We start from the raw sequence: 27491 nt of genomic DNA on the forward strand, positions 1-27491 counted from the left end.
CGGTCTTATCAACGTCTTGTACATGGTACATCTGGTGTGGGGGTGAATCTTTTTTGACCGCAGTTTCTTCTGGAGCCCATAATAGGCACGACTTCCACTGATGATGCGCCTTCGTATTTCACGGCTCACGTTATTGTCAGCCGTTAGCAAGGAACCGAGGTAGGCGAATTCCTCCACCACCTCGAAAGTATCCCTGTCTATCGTAACATTACTACCCAGACGGATCCGGTCGTGTTCGGTTCCGCCTACCAGCATGTACTTTGTTTTGGAAGCATTCACCACCAGTCCGACCTTTACTGCTTCGCGTTTCAGGCGGGTGTACAGTTCTGCCACCGTTTCAAATGTTCTAGCGATAATGTCCATGTCGTCCGCAAAGCACACAAATTGACCGGATTTTGTGAAATCGTTCCCCGGCTGTTGAGCCCGGCTCGTCGCATCACACCTTCCAGAGCGATGTTGAAGAGTAGGCATGAGAGTCCGTCACCTTGTCTCAGTCCCCGGCGAGATTCGAATGAACTGGATAGTTCACCCGAAACCCTTACGCAATTTTGAACACCGCCCATTGTTGCTTTGGTCAGTCTAGTCAGCTTTCCAGGAAAGCCGTTTTCGTCCATGATTCTCCATAGCTCTGCGCGGTCGATACTGTCGTATGCCGCTTTGAAGTCGATGAACAGGTGATGCGTTGGGACCTGGTATTCACGGCATTTCTGGACGATTTGCCGTACGGTAAAGATCTGGTCCGTTGTCGACCGACCGTCGATGAAGCCGGCTTGATAACTTCCTACGAACTCATTCGTTTCAGGTGACAGACGACGGAAGATGATCTGGGATAGCACTGTATAGGCAGCATTCAAAATAGTGATCGCTCTGAAGTTCTCAGCTTCCAAACGGTCGCCTTTCTTGTGAATGGGGTAGATTATCCCTTCCTTCCACTCCTCTGGTAGCTGTTTGGTTTCCCAGATCCTGACTATCAGCCGATGCAGACAGGTGGCCAACTTCTCTGGGCCCATTTTGATGAGTTCAGCTGCGATACCATCCTTACCAGCTGCTTTGTTGGTTTTGAGCTGGTGAATGACATCCTTAACTTCCCTCAGCGTGGGAGTTGGTTCATTTCCGTCCTCCGCTGCACTGGCGTCGTCGTTCCTTCGTTGCCGTGGGCTCCCGTGCTTACGTTCTCCACGCCGTTAAGGTGCTGATCGAAGTGCTGCTTCCACCTGTCGATCATCTCACGTCCGTCCACCAAGAGGCTTCCGTCTTTATCTCTGCATATTTCGGCTCGCGGCACGAAGCCGTTGCGGGATGCGTTGAGCTTCTGATAGAACTTCCGTGTTTCTTGGGAACGGCACAGCAGTTCCATTTCTTCACATTCCGCTTCTTCCAGGCGGTGCTTTTTCTTCCGAAAAAGGCGGGTCTGCTGTTTCCGCTTCTGTTTATAACGTTCCACGTTCTGTCGAGACCCTTGCCGCAGCATTACCGCCCTCGCTGCGTTCTTCTCCTCCAAAACCGTTCTGCACTCTTCGTCGAACCATTCGTTCCGTCGATTCCGTTCCACGTACCCGATGGTGCTCTCGGCTGCGTTGTTGATGGCTGATTTCACTGTACTCCAGCAGCCCTCTAGAGGGGCATCATCGAGCTCGCCCTCGTCTGGCAACGCGGCTTCGAGATTCTGCGCGTATGCTGAGGCGACATCCGATTGCTTCAATCGCTCTAGGTTGTACCGTGGCGGTCGCCGGTACCGTACATTGTTGATGACGGAGAGTTTTGGGCGCAGTTTGACCATCACCAGATAGTGGTCGGAGTCGATGTTGGCGCCACGATAGGTCCTGACGTCGATAATGTCGGAGAAGTGCCGTCCGTCAATCAGAACGTGGTCGATTTGGAATTCCGTCTGCTGTGGTGATCTCCAGGTGTTACGATAAGGGAGGCTGTGTTGGAAAAAGGTGCTACGAATGGCCATATTTTTAGAGGCGGCGAAATCAATGAGTCGTAGGCCGTTTTCTTTCGTCTGCTGGTGGGCGCTGAACTCACCAATCGTCGGTCTGAATTCCTCCTCCTAGCCTACCTGAGCGTTCAAATCTCCTATGATGATCTTGACGTCGTGGCTTGGGCAGCGATCGTACTCGCGTTCGAGCTGCGCGTAAAATGCGTCCTTGTCATCATCAGTACTTCTGGAGTGTGGGCTGTGCACGTTTATTATGCTGAAGTTGAAGAATCGGCCTTTGATCCTCAACCTGCACATTCTTTCGTCGATCGGCCACCAACCGATCACGCGCCTCTGCATATCACCCATCACTATGAAAGCTGTTCCCAGCTCGCGTGTGTTGCCGCAGCTCTGGTATGATTACCTCTAAACGTTCGCACCATGGATCCTGTCCAACACACCTCCTGCGCTACGATGCCGAACCCGCGGTCCTTCAGTAGATCGGCGAGTATGCGGGTGCTCCCAATGAAGTTGAGAGATCGGCAGTACCGAGCTTACAATCGCAAGTCCTTTTTGTTCGCTGGGGTCGTTGCCGTTGGTCTCGGTTCGTATTATTCTGTTGCTGATTTTCCGCTACAATGTTTTCTTACGGCGAGCTCGTAGGGCCTGACACCAACCCCCTACTTTCCGGAGGACCATAGTGCACAGTTGAGCTTAGAGTCCTTCCCTGGCACTCGGACGTAGATCAGCCGCCCCTAACATGGGGATCAGACGCTGTTGTGAGCCGCTCCTTCTGGAGAGCAGACGCTCAGGTTTGCCGAAGCAAACCCCCCCTTCCCTGTCAGCCTACGACCAAAGTTCCCACCGGGGTTGGTTACCCGATCTTCCCTAAGGTTGCTTATAGTTTCCGGCCTGTACCGCGTGGAGGTAGGGATAGGTGAGCTGGGCAGAGGCTAGTGGATCACAATGTGATCTGAATTGCGCAGCAAACCCAGTCTTTACCGTGCCCATTTCTTGGTATAAGCCCTAAAACAGTCACTAGCGAGACCTAGCAAGGCGTCGATAGAGGAATTCTCGAAAGAGGATTTCCTAGAGAAGTCCCTGGAGATGTTCTTGAAGATATACAGGGTGTTAGGTTCGTGAGTGCAAACTTTTTAAAGGGTGATAGAGGAGCATAAATGGTGAAAAAAATTGTTCTTCGCATACACGCAGAAAAATAACTTGTAAACACAATTAAATTCTTGTTCAAATCAACCGATTTTTCAGTTTGCTATAGCGACAAACTGATTTCTAGTTTAAACCAGAGCGTTCATGATTAACAAAAATTTCAATCATGATTAATCATTGGTGATTAAAATTCTAATTTTGGTGATTATTGATGATGATTAATGATTAATTTGATTTTTAGGATGATTAAAGATTATGATTAATGATTAAAATTGGTTTTATCTGTGATTAATGATTATGATTAATGATAAAAAACGGCTCATTGATTAAAAATCATGATTAATAATGATTAATCAATCACAAAAAACTGGAAATGATTAAAATATATTTATTGTTTAACATGTTTTTGAAGTTTCAAAAGTAAAAGGTAACTCTGTCCAGGAGATTTTTGTAAAAAGAAATAAATTATATTATTTGAAACATCATTTGAACCAATTTAAATTGGATTATATATTTTATATGATGAATCATTTTTGGTGATGAATGAATAATGATTTATTAATAATTTTTTCTTATGATTATGATTACTGATTAATGATTAGATTGCAAAAACAGTGTGATTAAGGTTAATGATTAATGATTAAATGAGATTTTTTTGTGATTATGATTAATGATTTTGATTAATCTTAATCATTAATCATTAATCATGATTAAATTTATGATTAATCATTAACGCTCTGGTTTAAACTGAACTGTTCCATTGTTTGATAATACAAATATTTTCGTTTGCCGGAATTTTTGACAGTTTGTTAGAACAAACAGAGATTTGGTAGTTTCAACATAAAATAACCGATTGTTTTAAACGACTGCACTTTTGCCACTAACAGAGCCGGAAAGTGATTGTGTTGGTGATGGCAGCTCCTGCGGGAGCTCGGAAATCCATTTTTAGACACTCGGCAAGCGGATGGAAGCGAGAACGAATAAAAAAAGGCAAAAAATCGAAGCCGATCAACTTTTTGTGGATGCTGTCTTGAGTACCTGCGCGTTATCCATCACGGCCAAAACTGCACTTGGAAGTCGGAGTGATGGATTTTCTACACTTTCTTCGTTGTAGTGATATTGGGGTAAGAATTTTAAAGATGTGTGAGTGCTTATGGACCATGTTTATGGTCTTCATTTTGTTCAAATAAATGAAGAAGCCCAAATCTGATCTGCGTGGCTTATGAACAGCTCCCTATGGGTTAATTCATTATGTATATAACGAATTCCAAAATGATGATTGTACGAATTGAACATTCATCTAACGAGGTTTGATGAGATTTACATTCATTTATGGCATAGCAAGTAAGTGGGATACCATGCGCCTCCATTATCACTTTTCAATCTGTAGCTTTCTCCCAAGCGCAATAAAGCTTAATTATGGAGTTCTTACAACATAATTCGTGCGGAACAATGCGATTGACTGGATAAAGAGATTCGCTGAAAGGTTTCAGTGGAAAACGTAAGTGCGGCTTAGTTATTAGCAAAAGGAAGAAAAAAACGAAAAGAAGCTTGCATTTTTTTTCTTTTTCTATACATTTCTTTATTTAAACAACATTTTACATTTAACAAAAATTACAATACTTATCAAAATGTTTCGTGAACACTTTTCTGTGATTCCATCTCATTTCCCGTATCTCTTTTTTAGACAGTAAATATCACCACCCTCATTTAAATTAAAACAACCTACCCTACTTACAATGAATAGGGCAGCTTTCTGCTTGCTATTTTTTTGATTAATTTTCCACAAAAGAATATTTTCTGGGTTTTGAACATTAATTTTTAAATGTTTTATTAAAACTTCGTTTGCCCAGCCCCAGGCTTGTTGTGCACTTGAACATAGCATAATACGATGTTTATTACTATCAGGTAATGTACAAATATCGCAATTTGCATTTTGAAGTCTTCCGATGCCGTAGCTCATTAGTTTTTCTTTATTTTAATTCCCAACGTTGTTTTATAAAACTAAGCGGGAATTCGTTGATTTTATATAGACCGTTTCTACAAACTGTGTTATGTAATATACGTGCATTCGTGCATCGGACGTATTCATCTGCACTGTTGATTCTGAAGCCCCGCAACTGATGAGAATATAAATTATTGCATTCCTTCGGGTAGCGACCGTGTTGTCAGCTCCTCAACATATTCACCATCTCTTCGTCGTTTCCAATCCTTCTCTCGCAATTCCTAACACACAGAGCTCATCCTCATAAAACTCATCATTCGTGTTGAGTCCCGAATTTATTACCGCGTGATTTGATTTGTGATTTCATCTATCTATTTCACTTATATGCTTTCCCACGGACACGGGCACTTGCCGCAAAAAAAATGGAACATCCTTCAACCCGGACTTGTGTGGCATCAACAACGGATCTGGTTGGTTGGAAACACCAGGGCAGCGAAAAGCTACAGACACAAATCAGCAGTCCACGTTTGACCACACGGAAGTTCTCCGCTCCGAAAACGCCGGACCGCCCGCGAAAGAGCCTCTTCGGAACGCCACAACGGGAACGCGACTCACCGAGGTATGTTCATGTGATTTCTCTTTTTTTTCGTTTCCTTGCTGTTGTTTGGAACAACATTTTGGCTGAATATTTTTCATGAATTTCGATCAATATGTATATTTGTTTTGTATTATTTTCTTTTCGCATGCCGCTGAATTTTTTTTCGCTTTCTACATTGCTATGAGTGTTATGAAGTTTGAATGTGAATGGATGTTTGTGCAGGTGTTTGTGGTCAAGTATATATTTTTTTCACGAAATGTACTGGAACTTGTAACATCCCTACCAATTCAGTCTCTGGGTACTGTGGGTAAGAAACGAGTAATAATCAAAATATACATCAATGTGCAAAAGAATTCACTCGTCTATCAATATAAATAGACGAGTGAATTCTTTTGCACATTGATGTATATTTATGAATTGTGAATTGAATGACAAACTAGTAAGAGGGATTTTCAACCAACAATGAACGTGGCGAAACAATAATGGATATCAAGATGTTTCTCAGCGGACCTTTATACACTGAGCAATATGATGATAACACTTTCTTGAATTTAACATTGCCAATCTTTAAACACGCACATTCCATTTACAACTTTATTGAACTGTGAAGCAATTTTCTTAAGATGCATCCTAAAGCATTAGTGAAAATATCGCCCATAAACATTCAAAGAAGCTTGTCCGAAATCCGTAGAAACTATGAAATTCTTATGATTTTCTTTAATTTATGGAATAATCTTTCAAGAAATCGTGAAGATGAATTTCAATCAATTTTGGAACTTAGTTATATATGTATTAAGATAAGTTATTTAGGATGTTTTGCATAAAGAAGGTCTCAGTGAAAATCTCTGGTGGAGATACCCTAGGAGTTCTTTTGTGATTCCTACAGAAGTTCCATTGGATTTGAAGATTTGTTTCTGGAATTCCTCCAAGAGCGCCTTTTTGAATTCTTCAAATTTTCCATATTTTCTTTGAACATACCTTATAGAGTTCCATTAGAAATTTCTCTTTTATTTCTTTGGAAATTCCTCTAGCAGATCTATCAATAATCGCTTCGGGAGTTCATTCGACATTCATTTCCAGGAGTTCTATCGGGGGTCTCCTAAGCATTTTCTTCAAGAGCTCATCCAGGAATTGAATGGGCAATTCCTCCGGGCGAGAGATCTATTAGGGATTCTTCAGTCGGGAATTTTATTTAGGGTTCCGTATGGAATTCCTCCTGGACTTCTATCGGGGATTCCTCCTCGGAGTCACCATGCAGAATTACATCGAGAACCCAACGCAGTCTACACGGATTGAATCGCCACTTGGTGCTCGTGTCCGTAAACGTATTGCTCATCGTAGTGTTGATCGCTAGGAGTTTCTTCTGGAGCTTCAATCGTCAAACTGTTTGCTAGCTCACGGCTTAACACGTTAATATGACAACCCAGTGCCTGACTAAGCAGCGCCCTACTTTTATGTAGTAGGAAACTTAGGAAGTTGTTCCATTTTCGGTAGAACTGGTGTAGCCTTGTAGATACGGTTCCATTGGCGGCGATTTTCTGCAGAACGTACTTCAACGTGTTGCCTTGGAATGTAGAATTTCTGGCGAATTTCATTCAAGATTGTTCGGTAATTCGTATGCCGAAATTTACGGAGATACGAATCCAGAAGCAGGTGAGTGATCTGGTGTTGCCTTGGCAAAATTATGTGATGTCTAGTGTTGTAGCTTACGAATTCCACCGCTGCGATAAGACTATCGAAACGTAATACGCCGGGTTCATGTAGCCGTGGTTGCAACTTCGTGATCGAGCTGTCTTTGCGCCTTCCGCTGATCTGCTTCCACTTCGGCATTCCTCATCTATGTTGCCACCTCATCTGGATATACTGATCTGTTTTGCCATACGCCACAAACTTCGTTAAGCTTTCTGGAGATCTTTGCTTGTCAGTACACCTGCAGAACTTTGATGATCACTTCTTGCTCGCTGTAATATCACAAAAATGGTGCACGTATGCGATGCTTGGTAGCAGTTGTTCGTACTTCGAAGAACGGTTGAAACTGACTTCTGGAACGGTCACGAAGGGACTGAATGTTAACGCTGGACGCAACTCTTCCTCAGGTTCGTTTACTGTATCCTTTAGCCAACTGTTCTCCTCTCCACATCATCGCCTCTTCAGTAACGTTTCTGTTTGTTATCAGCGTCTTCAACCGTCGACAGACTCAGGATCTCGTTGACGTAGAAAGCTACGTATTGTCGGTAACGATTAGTGTCCGATCTAATCCATGATATAACGTTGCTCGAATCGCTGCAGAAACACGTTTGCTTGACTTTAACCGATCGTGCTTCTATTATTGTTTTGTGATTGACCTACTGCACCCTCCAACTTTTTAAATGCTGCTTCACCTACTTGCACCGACTTCAGCTGTTCGGTTTGTAGACGCTATCGCTCTTGATATCAACGTAGCTGTTCCTCCCGTGCAGACTGTTCCTTCCAACGTATCATCTCCAGGGCTTGATACCGCAGTTGACTCACCTCCAGTTACATCTTGAACGCGCTTTCCATTTCCTTCAGCTGCCGCCACTCCTCGACACGCTGATATTTTAGACGATTCAAACGGTACACCAGGTCTACCTCGCGCCTATGCCTCAGTTCCGTTTCTTGCTGGTGATTCGGTTTCAGATCGCGTTGCCGATACAAACCACGTTGCTGTCGACGGTTACACGTTTCACGATGCCACAGCTCAAACGGAGAGGGATTGGTTAGCTTTGCGATGGTTTTATGATTTGTTGCTATTGTCGATTGCGAAGGTCCGGTGCTCGATGAGGTTGGCACGGATTCATCCAGAAGCCACACGTACGGTTTAATATCCATCAACGCCAGTTTCGGAAGTTCCACCTCTGGACTATTCTCAAGCGTGATGCTTCCGATCAACCGAAGTACAGTTTGGGAAACCATGCTTTAAGAAACTCTTGGAGGAGTTCCCTTAGGAACTTCTTAAGGGATTCCCGAAAAAACTCCTGGAGTAATTCCTGAAGGAACTCCTGGAGTAATTCCTGAACGTACTCCTGGAAATTCTCGAAGAAACTCCTGAAGAAAATGCCGAAGGTACTTCTGGAGAAACTCCTGAAGGAACTCCTGGGATTCTTCGAAGAATTCCCGAAGGGACTCCTAGAGGAGTTCTCGAAGGAACTTCTGGGACTCTCCGAATAGTTCCCGAAGGGACTCATAGAGGAGTTCCCGAAGGAATTCCTAGAGGTATTCCTGAATGAACTTCTGGAAGTATTCCCGAAGAAGCTCTTGGAGGTATTCCCGAACGAACTCCTGGAGGGATTCCCGAAGAAACTCCTGGAGGAATTCCCATAGGAACTCTTGGAGGTATTTCCGAAGAAACTCTGGAGAAATTCCCTAAGGGACTCCTGGTAGAATTCCCGATGGAACTTCATGAGGAATTCCCGAAGGAACTCCTGGAGGAATTGCCGAAAAAACTCCAGTAGGAAACCCCAAAGGATATTCTTTAGAAATCCTGGAAGGATCTTCTGGAGAAATTCCTGAAGTAACTCATGGAGGAATTTCCAAAAGAACTTCTGGAGGAATTCCCAAAGGATTTCCTGGATGAATTCCCAAAGGATTTCCTGGAAGAATTTCCAAAGAAAGTCCCGCAGGAATCCCCGAAGGAACTCCTGGAGGAAATTTCAAATAATCCCCAGGAGGAATTGCCGAAGAAACTCTTGCAAGAATTCCTGAAGAAGAAATTCCCAAAGGAATTCCCGGAGAATTCCCAAAGAAACTCTAGGAGGAATTCCAGAAAGAACTCCTGGAGGCATTCCCGAAGGATTTTTCGAAAGAACTCCTTGAAGAATTTCTAAAGGAACTCTTGAAGGAACTCCTGGAGGAGTTCCCGAAGGAACTCCTGGAGGAATTCCCATAGGAACTCTTGGAGGTATTTCCGAAGAAACTCTGGAGAAATTCCCTAAGGGACTCCTGGTAGAATTCCCGATGGAACTTCATGAGGAATTCCCGAAGGAACTCCTGGAGGAATTGCCGAAAAAACTCCAGTAGGAAACCCCAAAGGATATTCTTTAGAAATCCTGGAAGGATCTTCTGGAGAAATTCCTGAAGTAACTCATGGAGGAATTTCCAAAAGAACTTCTGGAGGAATTCCCAAAGGATTTCCTGGATGAATTCCCAAAGGATTTCCTGGAAGAATTTCCAAAGAAAGTCCCGCAGGAATCCCCGAAGGAACTCCTGGAGGAAATTTCAAATAATCCCCAGGAGGAATTGCCGAAGAAACTCCTGCAAGAATTCCTGAAGAAGAAATTCCCAAAGGAATTCCCGGAGAATTCCCAAAGAAACTCTAGGAGGAATTCCAGAAAGAACTCCTGGAGGCATTCCCGAAGGATTTTTCGAAAGAACTCCTTGAAGAATTTCTAAAGGAACTCTTGAAGGAACTCCTGGAGGAGTTCCCGAAGGAACTCCTGGAGGAATTCCCGGAGGAACTCCTGAAGGAAACCCCGATGAACCCCGAGAGGAATTACCGAAGGAACTCCTGGAAGAATTCCTGAAGGAGCAATTCCCAAAGGAATTCCTGGAAGAATTCCCTAAGAAACTTTAGGTAGGAGGAATTCCAGAAAAAAAACTCCTGGAGGTATTTCCAAAGGAACTCCTGGAAGAATTCCCAAAATAAGTCCTGGAGGAATTCCTGAAGGAACTTCTGAAGGAATCCCCTTCAGGAAATGCCAAATGAACCCCGAGAGGGATTGCCGAAGGAACTTCTGGAACAATTCCTGAAGGAACTCCTGGAAGAATCTCCGAAGGTACTTCTGAAGGAAATCCCAAATGAACCCAGGGAGGAGTTGCCGAAGGAACTCCTGGAGGAGTTCTCGAAGGAAGGTACTCTTCGATGAAATCCCGAAAGGTCTCCTAGAGGAATTCCAGAAGGACTTCCCAAAGTAATTCCTGTAGGAATTGCCGAAGGTACTCCTGGCACTATTCGAAGAACGGCTCGACTCCTGTAAGAGTTCCCGAAGGAATTCCTGAAAGTATTTCCCAAGGAACTCTTGGAGGTATTCCCGAAAGAACTCCTGGAGGAATTCCTGAAGAATGTGCTGGAGAAAGTCCCAAATAAACTCCTGGAGAAATTCCTGACGGAACTCTTGAAGGGATTCCCGAAGGAACTCCTGGTAAAATTCCCGACGGATCTACTGAAAGAACTCCTGCTTAGAAGAATGCCGAAAGGAACTCTTGGGGAATTTCCGAAGATACTCCTGGAGAAATTCTTGAAGAAACTCTTGAAAAATTCCCGAAGGAACTCCTGGAGGAACTCCTGGATAAATTCAAGAAAGAACTTCTAGAGGAATTCCTGAAAATTCACCTTGAGGAATTCCCGAAGCGCTCCAGGAGGAATTTCTGAAGAAACTTTTGGTGGAGATTTCGAAGAAACTTTTGGAGAAATTCCCAAAGGAACTCCTGGAGGAATTCCCGAAGAAACTCATGGAGGGATTCCAGAAGGAACTCTCTAGGAATTCTGGAAGTTTTGTCTCATTTTTCAACATTTCTTCCACTGTACGACAGCGAACACACAGTATTTCACTACTCCCAGTACAGGCAGCACGAGGCAGAGTCCCGTTGTTGGCCACGTTCGTTGACTGAGCCGTAAATGTACGAGTCATCCCGAAATCAAGCACAGCTGGACAATGGTCGTTAAAGCAGGAGTTTTCACATTTCGTACGGATTTGAGACATCGCCATTCCATCGCCGGCTCTGGCTAGTCATAAAATTATTGTTTTAAGTAATAAATCAACCACACCATACAGGCGATCAGGTCGTTGGAAGACCGACCGTTCGTATTGGTACTGGGCTGTGAAATTTCTCCGTCTGAAGCACGACGACGATGACGAAGACGACAACGACGACGCACTAAAGGCCTAATGGGGGACAACATTTGATTTCTGGTGTTGTCATCATTCCCCCCCTAACCCACGGATTTCGTTCGGCTTCTCACAACGTTTACGTACATATAGGTGGTAGATTGTGATTTATGGATATTATCCGGTTCCTTTTCGATTGTGTCCTGTTTGATTTCCCATGGCAGCAATAACGACGGTTCTATCACTCGAAGATATCGTACAGGAAGGTAATTTGAAGCTGCTGATGAAATATTGCCAGTTCATGTTGGGATTGAATTTAAGGAATTGTGATGAACTTTGGTGCCAACCTTGGGCGCGGATACATTGCAAGGATTCTGTATTAGATTTCTAAGTTAAGTAAACGTTATATAAGTACGTACAGGTTGGACAGAATGGTTTACCATTAGTGAAAGTTTTCGTGACTTTGATTAAACAATCCTTATTATTTTATCGGTGAATGTTGTGAATGATTCTTAAATATGCGCATATATTTTAACCGACAGCTTTTTAATATTTATTAAGTTTACTGTTGATTTAGTATTCATTTTTATAATAAGCTAGTACTCGAATATAATAACTTTTATCAAACCTTCAGAGTGTACTGTTTCGATGTTTTACTCAAACTTACTGTTCGTTACATTTTTGTACGTTGACCTCAATTTTCAACTTTCAGCTTCTAATCTTAAAATTACATCGCTATTTAGTGTTATTTACATAAAACTTCAATTTCCATGGCGTTATCCAGTTGATGTGTATAATAAATTCAGCCGTATCTCTCCAACGATGTTGTGGTTGTTGAGTTCCCTTCCTATTCTCATCCAGCACCACTAACCTAATTGAACTACTTCTTCTTTCACCCCTTCTCGATGGCCATCTTCCACTATGCAAAACCACAAAAAAAACGAAAAAAAAAATCAAATCAACCAGTACGCGTCGGTTCTCGGAAAGCGATGACGACATGGCCACCTCGATCTTCACGACGCCCCGCGGCTCGGTGGGTGGCGTCTCGCTCAACACCCTCTCGTCCCGAGCTTCCATGCAGCACGATCACGTTCCGCACTGTTCCAGCAAAGTAGGAGTCGTAATCACTTCCTATCGGCAATCGCAACGCAGGTAATGTACCGTATCCGTCCACTCTCTCTCTCGCTCTGTCTCTCTCACTCTATTTCACTTCCTCTTCCATACCAGAGCTGACGACCGGAACCGCATTGGTCCGGCAGATTTTTCTTACCCGTTCATTTTCAACCCGGTTACCTGGCGCTTCTTCAACTTGAGCTCGTTTCTTACATTATTCTTCCCAGTTTTGACTCTCGTGGTTTTATCATTAAACGACTCGTTTCCTTCCGTTGTTGAGAGCTTCGTTGCGAATACATTTTTCTTTTCGGAACTTCTTTCCGGTTTGTTTTAGTTGTTCGTTTCCAATTGCTGCGTTAATGTTTCCCGGTCGAGAAGTTTTTTTGCCTGCTTTTTTCCTTTTTACTGTTGAATTGTGTTGTGCTGAAAGTTTTTTAAATTATTATTACTACGTTTAACAGGCGTGCCGGGAAAGCTTTTCGCATTCAATAAATTTGTTCTAGTCTGTCTTGGGTTCGGCTTTTTCATGATTGTTTTGCTCGGAGTGACCCACTTTACGTGGAGGGACATATTGTGCTCGAGCTATGTTTTTTTCGTGTTTTGTTCCTTCGTTTTTTTTTATCTCTGCGTCAAGTGTTCTCTTGTTGTTTTTCTTTATGTTTCTGTTGTCCTTTGGGAGTGTTTGTTTGGTATGGTTATTTGTGATTTACGTTGTCTTTTCTTCGCAATGATTTTCATACGTGAAATTTCATCTACAACGCAACTGTGGACTATGCTGTTACTGGAAACTAAAACAATCGAATAGCACATACTGTACGACAATTTTCAACAAATATTTGGTGCTACACCTCTAAGTAAAATGAGATCACATCCAAAGTACCGTAAAAAGCACAAACAATAGAACATTTTTATGTTTTTGGATGGGTTTTGGTGAAGATTTCGTAACTTCTCGAAAAAACTTTTTTGATCAAGATATTCTAGTAGTCATAAGTACTTATCCTCATGACCCAGAGATATTCCGAATTGTCTGGTGCTATCAAACTATTCAAAGCTGGCCACATACTTTGCTCAACACTTACTTTTTGCACTCGACTAGCTAGGTGAACGGTGTTTTAGCAAACTTATTCAACACATTAGGACAATCAGGAACTCCAGATGATATTTTTAAAATCTGTATCAATTTTTCCAAAAATCTGCATCCCATACAAAATTTGTTTGAAAAATTTGTATACCATATAACAATGAAATAGCCCCTCATGCTGAAAATCTGTATTTCATAAAAAACGAAACCTGTACGGATGCTCAAAAAACTGTATAATACCGATAATTCTGTATATATGTATGGTATCCTTGGCGGCAAAAGTGTTAACAAAGTTCAAGTTGTTTCTTAAAAACCATAAAAGTTAAATTATTATAACATCGTAACACAATGATACAAACTTGATAAAAATTCAAGTCGAGATTCCCAGCCAGAAATATCTAGGAATCCATTTTGGTTCCACATATTTGAGCGTCATATTCAAATTCCGAAATTCATCTGCTAGATGGTCCTAGTGTCAAAACATAAAAAACTAACTCTGTTATTACGGTTTGCCATGGGCAAGCAGTTGCTGCCATCACTCCCCTCAACTTACACGCATAGACCTGCAACCTGACGTAACAGGCGCCATTCTCGCCTCATAATGAAGCCTGTGTCCGCAATAATCCGGACACAGAAGTACGGCTGTAGCTCTGTAATGAATCGGTAAAGTTGGCCAAATAGTTGATTGAGAACTCTTTATTGTATGTTTATTATTTGTGCAAAATTTCATAAAAATCAATGCATTACTTTGAACTGTGGGTGAAAAACAAACAGACGTGGTTTTAGGCATTTTGTACAATCATAGCCAATTTTCATTCGCATAATAGATGGTTATTTTGCGCTACAGTTCGAAGTTCTATGATAATAATTATGAAATTTCGTTAGCAGTTATGATACTTATAGAGCCACTTTTTTTTGTGAGATTTCATCAGGAGTACTTCCTGGAATTCATCCAGATATCTCTAGTTAAATTTCTTCTAGAGCTTATATAGGGAAACTATTTTGCGTTCTACCAGGAATGAGGAATTGATAAAGGAACTCATTCTGAGTTTTAATTAAGAGATCCTCTTGAAATTCCTCCATGAGTTGCTTTTGATAATAGTCCTGCCTAAATTCCCATAGGGAATCCTCGAAGGTTTTATAAGAATTTCGGGAAACTCTTCCTGAGATTCTTCCAATCGTTTTCTAGAATTTCATCAAGTTACTTCTGAAATTTTACTAGGAAATCCGTTTGGGGCATTTCCAATAATTTCTTCAGGAGTTCTTTTTTTTTGTTTTGATTTATGTGTATTTTAATTTAAGCTAATTCAGGTGTTATTTCTGGGTAGAGACGAACCAGCCAAGGGCTGAAAGTCTCTTTAATAAAGACAAATCAATCAATCAATTATTTCTGGCGTTCCTGTATGAGTTTATTTTGGTATTCACACAGCGTTTTTTTCTAGAACTTCTATCTTGAATACTCCCAAAAGCTTTCACTGGAATTTCTTAATAATCGTCTTTTGAATTTCTCTAGGATCTTTTTACGTTTGCTCCGGAAGATGCTTCTGGGAATCAACCAACATTTTTGCAACTCCTACAGTAGTTTATTCTTAAAAAGCTTTAGAAGTTCCTCTATTACCTGATGTTGCTTATGAAAGTCTTCTCGATGTTATATCTGAGAATTCTTGAGGAGCTCCTTTTGAATGATCTCCAACAGATCCTTGTGAAACCCCTCAAAAATTCGTTCTGGAAATCTTGCAGTACCCAAGTAACACAACATGTCCTATAGAAATTATTTCGACTCCAGTATGACCAGTTACAAAGTTTTGATTTGAAGCAATAAAACCGATTTTCAGACTGCTATACGACTGAAAAAGCGCAGAAGGTGGAGCCTGCGCAACATCTTTGTGATGTCATAGGGGTAGGCGGGGCATTATGGACACCCTAAGGTTTTTGCCAACTTTACCTGGCAAGATGTCAAAAAAAATTAGTTTTTTGATACATGTATCCTTTTAAAGTCTATTTAGCATCTATTGCATAAGAATGCTCACGAAGAAAAATGATTTATCCACTTCAAAAAATGTTTTTAAAAATGATAGTTTTTCATGACCGTCTTCAAGCATACGGGGCAGAATGGACACCCCCATGGGGCAATATGGACACCACGAGACTTTAACGAATTTCGTACATTATTTACACCTTTAAAGTCATTTCATTACAAAACAACTATTATGGATGAATAATACGCCGAAGTAGTTCATTTTTGTTCAGTTAATTTAAATTCAGGCTGTTTTGGATAAAGCTTCGTTTTTGTCGGCATGTACAGCTGTGCCTAGAAAAACTATTTTCCACTTCTGTCGTTTTTTGACCAATTTGTTTCGCCCTATGTCTACTATAGTGAACATTTAACCGAAAATATACTGAAATCGAAGAATTTGGTTGGTTTGTAATTTAGGTTATATTTTTCCCTTGCCGCTTCTTTCAAAAAGGTGAGTGTCCATTTTGCCCCGGCAGCAAAAGATATTTCCAAACTTGATTTTTGATATAATAAAAAAGAAAATATAAACATGTTAAGCATGTAGATACAGCAAAACTACTTGCATGTGTTCTAGAAATATCAGGTTTTATTCGAACTGCAATAAATTTATCACTAAATCTTATTTTGGATGGTGTGAAAATTATAATTTCCATGCACAAAAAACGGAGGACGCAACTTTTTCGTGTAAAATCAAGTATAATTTAAATTTCGAATGTTTCTTTCCTGAAACTACGTTCTAGACAAATGGACTATATTCTGTATTCATTAAAAGTTCAAAAAGGTTCGCATATTTCAAAATATTGAGGGTGTCCATTATGCCCCGGGTGTCCATAATGCCCCGCCTACCCCTATTCATGTTCTATATGAATCTGAGCATATTTAGTTATGTGTCTTAGTATGTTTATTATTATATATTTTCAACAAATTCTAGAAAACAGTGCCTTGGCAATCAAGATGTTTTATTGCTGTAAATAATGAAGTTTCAAAATGTCAATAATAAAAATCGACATCTGCGAAAATCGACATGTATCAATAATTCTACCAAGCCACTTCAACGCCTAATTGCCATACTGTGATCATACACTTTAATGCCAATCATTTTTACGGTGGAATAGACAATTGCACCCCGATAAAATTAATGCGCCTTATAAATCAGTATTTTTGAAGAATTTTGCATCAAAATAACTAAATAGTTTTAATCTTATTTTAACACAAAAACTCAATCGTGCTTTTTTTTTCTCAAGAATTTGTCAAGTTTATACATACATATCACAAATATTTAATAGTTTAGATATAAAATTAAATGGCACTCTGTGACATGACATGATGCATGTTTTGAGACATGATTCAAAATTGGCTTGATATTGTTTTTGTGGATAATTTTGTTGTGGTTGTTGTTGGTACGCATGTTTGGTTTGGTATTTGAACGGTTTGATATCTGTCACGATTTGGAAAGACAACAAATATCAAGTATCAAATAATTATCACAGTTTATACATTGAAGCGGCTCAAAGAGTCATTTTGTAATTTTTTTATATACGTATTCATAACTAAGATTCTGTTAGGAGCAATGATGCAAATGATCACCTCACTAGTGCTCATCACAACTCATCAACTGTATATTTATCGCGTGCGATTGAACTGTGCACTGATCAGCGATGACCAGCAGCAAAGAGGTGGCAAAACGAACATGATGTAAATCGCATCGAAAGCGATGAAAAGAGATGCTTGGCTAGAACGCAACGGCTCAACGACGAAAAGGAAGAGTCAACTATGCTGTTCAGTGTTGAGTCCGTTCGTGTGCTACTCGTATGGGAGGTTGATTGAATAAAGCGAGGATGGGTGAAAACGTATTCGTTGTCGAAAGCAAATCGCATCATTTCGCGAATGTTTTCATCAAATAGCAAGCTTGGTTAGGAGTATATTTTTTAACGTAGGTAATAAAAATCGATTCTACATTTCTATGATCGGTAGTGTAACATGTCCCTGTTCAAAAAAAGAAATGAATTTGGATTATGTTACACATGTTTTATAACATACTGCAGAAAACCAAAATTCGACTAATTATAAACATACGAAACATATTATGTTTTGTCTAAACATGATTTAAGACTTGTTAAGACTTGTTTTAAACAAGAAACTGCAAATGTTACTCTAATATGACATATAGAACATACTGAGCATGTATGGTAACAAACAAAGTATACTTAAATAGAACATACCCTACATAATCGAAAACAACATGCAAGGTTTGTTTAAAAAAAAACAATAAATAATCTTTAATAAGACTTCCAAATGAAAGATCACTGAGCATAAGTTTTAGGTATCATGAAAACGACATATCCATGACATAATATGTTTCGAGAAACTTCATAATAACTGCTGTAGGACAAAGTTAATATTTTGCTACATATTTCGGATTATGTTTTCGGTGTTACTTGGGTAGTTTCTTGTGGGAATCCTTCAGGAGTTCCTGTAGGAGTCCGTAAATTGAATTTTCCAGAAGAAACCCATGAAGGAATCTAGAAAAATCCTTAAAGACACTTTCAGAAGGAATACCGAGCAGAAATTCCTGAAAAAAATCTAGATGACATTTCTAAACTAATCGACAGTAAAAGAAAAATCGTGTTAAGTAGTGTTCCTTTGAATTCCACTAAGAATTTGCATCCTTTGACAGATACGTATTTAGACCTCAACTGTAAGGTCGTCTTCAGTGTCTTGTACTTGACTCGACTCAAGTACAAGATACTGAAGACGACCTTACAATTGAGGTCGAAATACGTATCTGTCAAAGGATGCAAATTCTTAATGGAATTCAAAGGAACAGTACTTACTTTTTACTTACAGATATTCCCCTAACAAGCCCATGGTTAATCATCATCACTAATCGACAGATTGAATTTCGAGATGGATGATATTTCTGTAACATTCTCAAGAAGGAAGTAAAAGAATCTCTGTAGGAATCTCCTGATAGTATTCCTGGAGTAATGCACAGTTCCTAGAGGAATCCCTACCAATAATTCTTGATGAAAAAATCTTACAGTAATCAACATGTGGAAGTCTTGGATAGAGTTCCCAGATAAAATTTCTGTACAAATTCCTAGAAGCAAGTTCCTTGTGTGTCAACTTGAGTTCGGGACACAGTCGTTGTTACCACGCGTCCGTTTAGCTCTCAGTTTCGAACCCCTTTTTTCTCGTGAAATCCATCGCGTTCGTTTATGAAAAGTTGCTAGTACAGCAATTCATCTACACTGATCGCGTTTATTTCACTAAAAATCCAAACCCGCGAAAAAAAACTGGTGAATTTGTGAATATTTCATCTCCACTGGTGCGCGGAACACAACAATAACAAGTGATACAACTATCGCCGTTCCATTGTTGTATTGTGCGATAAATCACAGTGAATTCCCGAGTAGTAGAAGAGACTCAACAGTGAACATTTAAGTGCTAGTGATCATCGTATTAGCTTCCCGGCCTAATGGCCGGGGTCAACCATGCCCCTGGTAGGGGCGACCCTGGGGATCCAGGTGGTTCCCTGCGGGAAAAACTTCAACCGGACTGGATGTTAAGTGATGACGAAATAGGGCAAACCATGGTTTTGCTTCTGCGTAGAAAATCGGACGAGAATGGGCAAAACACGCAAACACCACTACCGAACCCGTTCATCATCACCGCATCAATCGAAGTCGCAGTAGGTGCAAAAGAAGTCAAAAAAGTGGGAATGGTCAAGGAAGGTCGTGGAACTAGGTATTTGCTCCGCACCAATCTGAAGTCAATTTACCGCAAATTGACTGGCATCACCCGGCTTACTGATGGAACCGTCGTCGAAGTAATATCCCATCCCACCTTGAACAAGGTTCAAGGCACCGTGTTTGAGGCAGACTCTACGGACGTGGATGAAGAAACACTTCTTAATCATCTGAAGTCACAAGGGATACAAGCAGTGCGCCGAATCACCAAAAAAGTCAACGGTACGGTACGAAATACTCCACTAGTCGTGTTAACTTTTCACGGAACTATGCTGCCCGAAGCCGTATACTTTGGTAGACTTCGCGTTGCCATACGCTCCTACTACCCTGCTCCGATCATCTGCTTTCAGTGTGGTACATATGGACATCCTCGGAAGTTCTGCCAGCAGTCTGGAATCTGCCTGCAGTGCTCTCAAGCTCAACACGTAACTGAAGGAGAACAATGCAATAACGCTCCGTATTGTATGCATTGCCAAGGAGCCCATTCACCCATAGCACGCATATGCCCGAAGTACAAAGATGAAGTTAACGTTATTCGGATCAGAGTGGACAAGAAAATCTCACCCGCTGAAGCAAGGAGAATCTACGCCATTGAGTCACAAAAGGAAACCATCGCTAGTGAAGTGCAGAAGCGGCTCAGGCAAGAAGAATCCAGCAAAGATAAAATAATTGCTGAATTACGAGCGGAAATTGAGTCGTTGAAACGAAAGCTTGAAGCCATAGTAAATGATACCCGCCTAGTTTCTCCCAATGTTTCCAGACCAGAGAAAACTACCGTATCAGTAGAACCCAGCTCATCGAAGCCCAAGCAAAACTCTCAGCGACTCTCCCGCAAAGACAAAACGTTTGTATCTCCTCCACCCACACACAGTGATACTAGAAGGACCGCGAACCTCTCTGTGAATGAAGGGATAAGAACGCGTAGCAAAAGTAGAAAGCACCTAATGGAAATGTCACCAACCGATGCTAGCTCCAACTCTAACAAAAGGGCAACGTTGATCGCCGACACTGGGGGAACCTCTGATCAATAAACAAGATGCTCCCTCAAAAAAGCCATCAAAGGATAACGGACACTGCATTGTTAAATGAGATGAAATCGGATGACCTACGAAACCCACCCGACGCCTTTTGTAATCGACCCCGCAAAACAATGGACCAAGATTTGAAAACAAAAAAACAAACTCTGATAAAAGAAATTTGCACAGCACTTTCGGACAAAACAACCTCGCGGTTTGGAGGTGGGGAATGTGCAGTACCCCCTCCACTTCCGGGGAAGGGAGCGAGTCTGAGTGGAGAGGTGATCCAGGACGTCATCCATCTACCTGTTGACCACCGAACCCTCAGCTCGGCCGCCACTTCGAACAACCCAATACAGCCGATGATACTATCGGATTCAAGCGAATACGACCGACGGAACAACTACTACCCGCAACCATCAACCTCATCGACCGGCTTTATAGCCGGAACAAATGATTCGCCAAGCGCGAGGCACGCCACGTCGACCCCGACCAGGGATGTCCCGAGCATGCTCGATGAGCCTCTGGCGGCAGTCGGCGTGGCTCGCCCCTCATCTCGGGCAAGTATTTCTTCACTTTTCGAACCAAGACAAAGTTCTCTCCCAAGTATTCATCACCACGTTTCAGAAAAATCGAATCTTTGTGAAACACAACATCGCCAATGATGCCGTCGGACTCAAGCGAATACGATCGATTGAACAACTACCACCCGCAACCATCAACCTCATCGACCGGATTTTTTGCCGGAATAAATGATTCGCCAAGCGCGAGGCACGCCACGTCGACCCTGACCAGGGATGTCCCGAGCATGCTCGATGAGCCTCTGGCGGCAGTCGGCGTGGCTCGCCCCTCATCTCGAGCAAGTATTTCTTCACTTTTCGAACCAAGACATAGATCCCACCCAAGTTCTCCCCACAATGTTTCAGAAACACTGAACCTTCGCGAAAGCTCACCTGGATGTATAAGCTCTTCATCAACGGATGTCGACAGGAACAGAAATATTCTCATGCTACAATGGAACATCAGAGGGTTCTGGGGTAACCACCCCGAACTTTCGCGCATTGTGAACCAACATGCACCAATTGCTATCGGTCTTCAGGAAATGATGACCAGAAACCCGGGCACGGCCCTCAGTTCTCGTTACGAATGGGAATTATCTAACCGGCACTATCCCCAAGGCGGTGGTGCTGCTGGACTGGGAATTCTCAAAGAGTTCCCACATCAATTCTACCAAATCAACACATGCGTACCCGCCACTGCTGCTCGACTACAAGCTCCTCTCAATATTACAATTGTAAGTATATACGTGCCACCAAACACTAGTGACCAGGACATAATAGCAGCGCTAGACAACATTGTTAAAAATACCGACCCCCCTTTCGTCATCGGCGGAGATTTTAACGCAGCCCATGAGGTTTGGGGCAGCACGAAAACAACAAAACGGGGTTGCATCCTACTCGAATGGTTCGTCAGACACGAACTCCTAGTAATTAATACTGGTGAACCCACCTTCATCAGCTCTGTTCACGGGACCACTTCTGCAATAGATCTCACAGTCGTATCATACAATCTCGCAGCGAAATTTCACTGGGCCACCTACGATGACACCCTGGGAAGCGATCACTTTCCTATCACAGTCACCTCCGAACAATGTGTTTTAGTTCAACGTTCACGTAAACGTTGGATCTACAAAGATGCTGATTGGGCGGCTTTCGAAAGCAGTATTACGAACTCTCTCTCGCCATCAGAAGATTGTGTTGAACAGCTTAGTAATATCATCGTCAGTGCAGCAGAAATTTCCATCCCACAAACGTCTGGAATGTCTAAAGGACGATCAGAAATTTGGTGGACTAAAGAAGTCAAAGAAAGCGTTAAAGCACGGCGGAAAGCTCTTCGCATACTGAAGCGTATGGACCCCTCGGACCCCCGACACGAAGACGCTAAAACTGCCTTCAAACAGGCGCGGGCGATTTCTCGAAGGACGATCTCAAATGCCAAACATGACTCATGGAACCAGTTCTGCCAAACCTTCAATCCAAGCACTCCAGCTGATGTGCTTTGGGGAAACTTCAACCGTCTAATGGGGAAAAGAAGGAAGGGACAACGAGGTCTCCAAATCGATGGATCATATGTGCAAGATCCTTCCATAATCGCTGATCGCTTTGCCGACTTTTTTCACCAAACATCTTCAGGAAGTTCCAGTGTCAGAAACGACTTGGGTGATGCAGATTGGGATCAAAATATCGACGCCGCGGATAACCCTCGACTTGATACAGACTTTACCATCTATGAACTAATGCGGGCCATCGACTCCGCCAGCGGACATTCAACAGGAGAAGACAGAATTGGGTATCCGATGATCAAGCGTATGCCGTATGCAGGAAAGCTTACGTTGCTAAAAAGCTTCAATAAAGTCTGGTCGGAAGGAAAATTTCCAAGTAGCTGGAAAGAAGGAGTCGTCATACCAATACCCAAATCCAGTAATCAGCATCAACGTGTAGAAGGGTATCGGCCAATCTCGCTCCTGAGCTGTATTGGCAAAGTGTATGAGCGTATGGTGAACCATAGGTTGATGACATTTCTCGAAGAAAACAACATTCTCGACGAACACCAGCATGGTTTCAGAGCCGGGCGTGGAACATCATCCTACTTTGCTGACTTGTCTGAAATATTGGCCGAAATCGAACAAACCAATGCACATGCAGAGTTTGCCTTGCTTGATATTAATAAAGCATACGATCAAGTCTGGCGCTCACATATTATGCAACAAATCGATAACCTTAACGTTGGAAAACGTATTCGAAGTTGTATTAGCAACTTTCTCATGGATCGGCGTTTCAAAGTGTCCTATGGGGGATCTTTATCGACGGAGCGGGCACAAGAAAATGGCGTTCCACAAGGATCCGTGTTAGCTGTTACCCTATTCCTGCTTGCTATCAACCCGGTATTTGAAGTTATCCCCAAAAACATTAGGGTTTTAGTCTATGCTGATGACATAGTTCTGGTCGCTATTTCCAAACACCTTCCGAAAGTGCGAAGTAAACTAATAGAAGCAGTGGATGCAGTCAACAAGTGGGCTAAAAGTGTCAAATTTTGTCTATCTGCCACCAAATCCTGTATCCTTCATCTTTGCAAAAAATCCAGACACAGATGGCGAAATGCTCGGAATGCCGTTATGATCGATAATGTAGTGATTCCAGAAGTAAAAACTGCTCGGTTTCTGGGAGTGTGGATGAATCAGAAAGGCAGCTTTGCTGTACACGGAGCAAAAACCAAAGAATCAATCAGCAGTCGCATCAACTACTTGAAAGCATTGTCCTTCAGAGCTGACCGAAACACCCTATGGAAAATAGCCAATGCTGTATGTATCTCCAAGCTTACCTTCGGAATCGAGCTTTTCGGTCTTGAACTTACCAGTACCTTCCAAACAATCTATAATGAAATATTGAGAATATCATCTGGAGCCCTAATATCATCACCTACAGTTAGCTTAGCTGTCGAGGCCGGACAACTACCACTGGACCTAAAATTGGTCCAATCTTTCACCCGAAGTTATATTAGACTTGCAGAGAAACCCAATCGTGACCTTCAACACCTCCGCAATAGGGTAGCAGAACTATTCAACGATGAAACCGGTCTTCAAATCCCAGCTGTCGCCAAACTCCTCTGGACGGGTAAAGCTCCATGGGATTTACATCCAGTCAAAATTGATTGGTCTATCAAATCGGCCTTCAAAAAAGGTCACAACAAGAATATTGCCAGAGCCATTACAAAGGATCTCCAATGTCAAAAGTACAAAGAATACAGTCAAATATTCACCGACGGTTCAAAATCCGGCTACGCGGTAGGTCTAGCTGTGATCAGTCGAGATTTTCTGATAGAAGGGAGTATACCAGCTCAAAGCAGCGTTTATTCCGCAGAAGCATCAGCGCTTGTCAAAGCAGTCCAAAGCGCTGACGATAATCCCACCGTGATTTTCAGCGACTCAGCTAGCTGCATATCTGCTATAGAAAAAAGGGATACAAAGCACCCGTTTTTACAAGCTGTTCTAGTATCTGCAAGCCACAAGAACATTACCATCTGCTGGGTTCCAGGACACTCAGGGATACCCGGGAACGAAGCAGCAGATCAAGCCGCTGAAAGGGGCCGAGCTGCCCCATTACTACACGAATATGTACCTGCCGACGACGTTATCAAGTGGATCTCCAAACGAGTGTGCGAGAAATTCCAACAAATTTGGAATGACCATCGACCGACTTTGCTTCAAAAAATCAAGCCAGCAATTGGACAGTGGAAAGATCGTCGAGACCGTCAAGAGCAGAAAGTTCTAACACGTTGCAGGATTGGACATACCAAACTCACCAAGAAGCACCTATTCGATCGACATCAATCCAAAACGTGTGAAGTTTGTAAAGTTGAACTATCCGTTGAACACCTAATCACTAGTTGTAAGAAATACGATGACCTACGTAACAAGATTGGCATCAACAGCAACATCCAAATCGCACTTAGTAATTCTAAATCAGAAGAAACCAAACTGTTAAAATTTTTAAGGAAAAGTAGTTTATTTGAACTATTGTAATAGTTGTTAAAATTATTTACTAAGAGGCGAATGAACCCCTCTGGTTTAAAACCTCTATAATAAACGCAAAAAAAAAAAAAGTTCCTTGTATTCTTCACATATCATCTTAAGAAAACATTAGCGATTTTTTTTAAAGAATTTCTGTTTACTAAGCACTAAAATTAAACTACTATCTTCTATGTTTCTTGGCGTCATTCTCACCCAAGTAACATTTTTAATTTATGCAATTCTACAAGGCTGTTATAAAGCTGTGTTGATAAAACTCTTATCGAGGCAATAACATCTTCATAGCTTCTTTTTTTTAATAATGTGTATTTTAACATTAAGCTTTATCTACACTTATAGCTTCTATCAAAACCTCATGAAGTGTACAATCCGGCCAGCTGGCCCCCCTTGAGAAGGTTATGAAGGATAGCAAATGCTGCAGCCTCCAAAGTCGTTTGACATTTATTATAACCCTCTCTATATCCCTCATCTTGGAAGCTGCTATTTTCACAAAGGGAGGGCATTAATGATCACTAAATGGAATTTATAAATTATATTGAGCTTCAACAAATTCATCTTGGAAATAAATATAAACATTGAAAAATACATGAAGGTATTTATCTTGAGTGCATCATTTTCTATGGCCCTATAGATTGCTCTTGAGACATACAGCTGTGTTCATAAAAATAGCAGTGGAAGCCGTTTTCCATACAAAATGGTCAACTTTGACATACTGTTACTTTGTTCTTCTATGAGCTATTGAGCTGAAAATTTGACAGCGAACTGCAAATATGGTCAATTTTGTTCTAACAAAATTTGAGAATTTTCGAAGCACGTGAAAAAAAGGTTATTGTAGTATCCCTCGGTTAACTATAATAATGGTACCAACCATTATGTACCAAATCACTGTTTTATAGCTGTTGGCTTCTTTAGTCTACGCCAACGGAAGTCGGGCTCTTTCACCATCCGACGGTTAGATCGATCAGTCGACCCTAAATTGGCTCCTAATACTAGTGTAACTAATTATAATAAATAAAGTGAATAGTTTAACTAATTGTGTCCGCGTGCAATTATGGCTTCTCCGAAGCCATAGCAGCTATGTGAAATTATTCAAAATAATAGCAGTGTAAATAAATTAAAATGTAGCTTTATCTTGAAGAAGCTAGACATATTTTCGCATGCTATTTAAGTAGTTTCCACCTTGACTACAAGTTAAAGCATAAGGTCGAAAAATTGAAAATGTTGGCTGAATAAAAATAATCAAAACAAACACTGCTATTATTTTGATCAATTTTACATAGTGTTTAACTTTTTTCCACGTGCTTCAAAAATTCTCAGATTTTGCTAAAACAATATTCACCATATTTGTAGTTCGTAGTCAAATGTTTAGCTCAATCGCTCACAGCAGAATAAAGTTACAGCATGTCAAAGTTGGTCATTTGGTATGGAAAACGGCTTTCCCTGCTATTTTTATGAACACAGCTGTACAAATGTTGCGCTGTGTAAAGCCTGTATCCGCAATAATCGGGACACAGAAGTACGTCAGTAGCTCTGTAATGAATCGGTAAAATTGGCCAAATAATTGACTGAGAACTCTTTGGTATGTGTTTATTATTTGTGCTAAATTTCATGAAAATCGACGCATTACTTTTAACTCTGGATGAAAAACAAACAGACGTCATTTTAAGCATTTTGTACAATCATGACCAATTTTAATTCGCATAGTAGATGGTTCTTTTACGCTACAGTTCAAAGTTCTGTGATGATAATTATGAAATTTCGATAGCAGTTATGATACTTATAGAGACTTTTTCTTGCAAAATTTCATCAACTTTGACCACTTGGTTTGAAAGCTGCTGGTGTTGATAGGGGTGAGTGTTAGTGAGATTTTTTCGTGTTTTTCATGTGCGATTTTTGCCTATTCATACCTTTTGAATTTCTTTGCCAATTTTCATGAAATTTTCACAGAAGCTAGTTTATTATGTGTATATTATGCCTGCAAAATTTGATGACTATTGGTATAGTACTTTCAATAGTACAATCGAAACAATAAAGGGTGCTGATTTATTGCTGTCTGGGAGGCTAAAATCACGTTCAGTTCCAAAACATGTTTCGACTATAAAATTGTTGATGGCGCATCAATTTTTTTGAAATTTTGCCCATGCAACAAATGTAGATTGAGAGGTTTGTGTTCAAAATTTCAGCCATATCCTTTGCCAAATTCAAAAGTTACAGCGCTGACAAGCAAAACTTGGGGCTGTACAAAGTTCAATGGCGCACATTTTACTCTTTCTTTGCTACAACAAAAAGTACTGCACCGATTTACATGAAATTTTGTAGGTGAAATGAACACATCAAAAGATGTTGTTAGACAAAATTTGAGCAATTTTAATGTATCTATTGCAGAGTTACAGCTGTGTTTCTGTGTCCCGGATATTGCGGATACAGGCTTTATTTGCTGCCAGAAATGA

General features: G+C 41.3%; 1 protein-coding gene across 14 annotated transcripts in view; it reads left to right on the forward strand.

Moving 5' to 3' along the window:
* LOC109402762 (ras-specific guanine nucleotide-releasing factor 2-like) overlaps positions 1 to 27491 on the forward strand; it is an 839143-nt gene that overhangs the window by 226942 nt on the left and 584710 nt on the right. For 13 of the 14 annotated variants that reach the window (XM_062861325.1, XM_062861329.1, XM_062861315.1 and 10 more), the window contains 2 exons: positions 5522 to 5652; positions 12444 to 12629. In XM_062861325.1, the coding sequence (XP_062717309.1) occupies positions 5522 to 5652; positions 12444 to 12629 (317 nt within the window). The remainder of the gene's footprint in view (positions 1 to 5521; positions 5653 to 12443; positions 12630 to 27491) is intronic. The other variant, XM_062861327.1, reaches the window with a different exon arrangement.

Source organism: Aedes albopictus, chromosome 3, assembly GCF_035046485.1.
Source record: "Aedes albopictus strain Foshan chromosome 3, AalbF5, whole genome shotgun sequence".
NCBI classification, from domain to species: domain Eukaryota; kingdom Metazoa; phylum Arthropoda; class Insecta; order Diptera; family Culicidae; genus Aedes; species Aedes albopictus.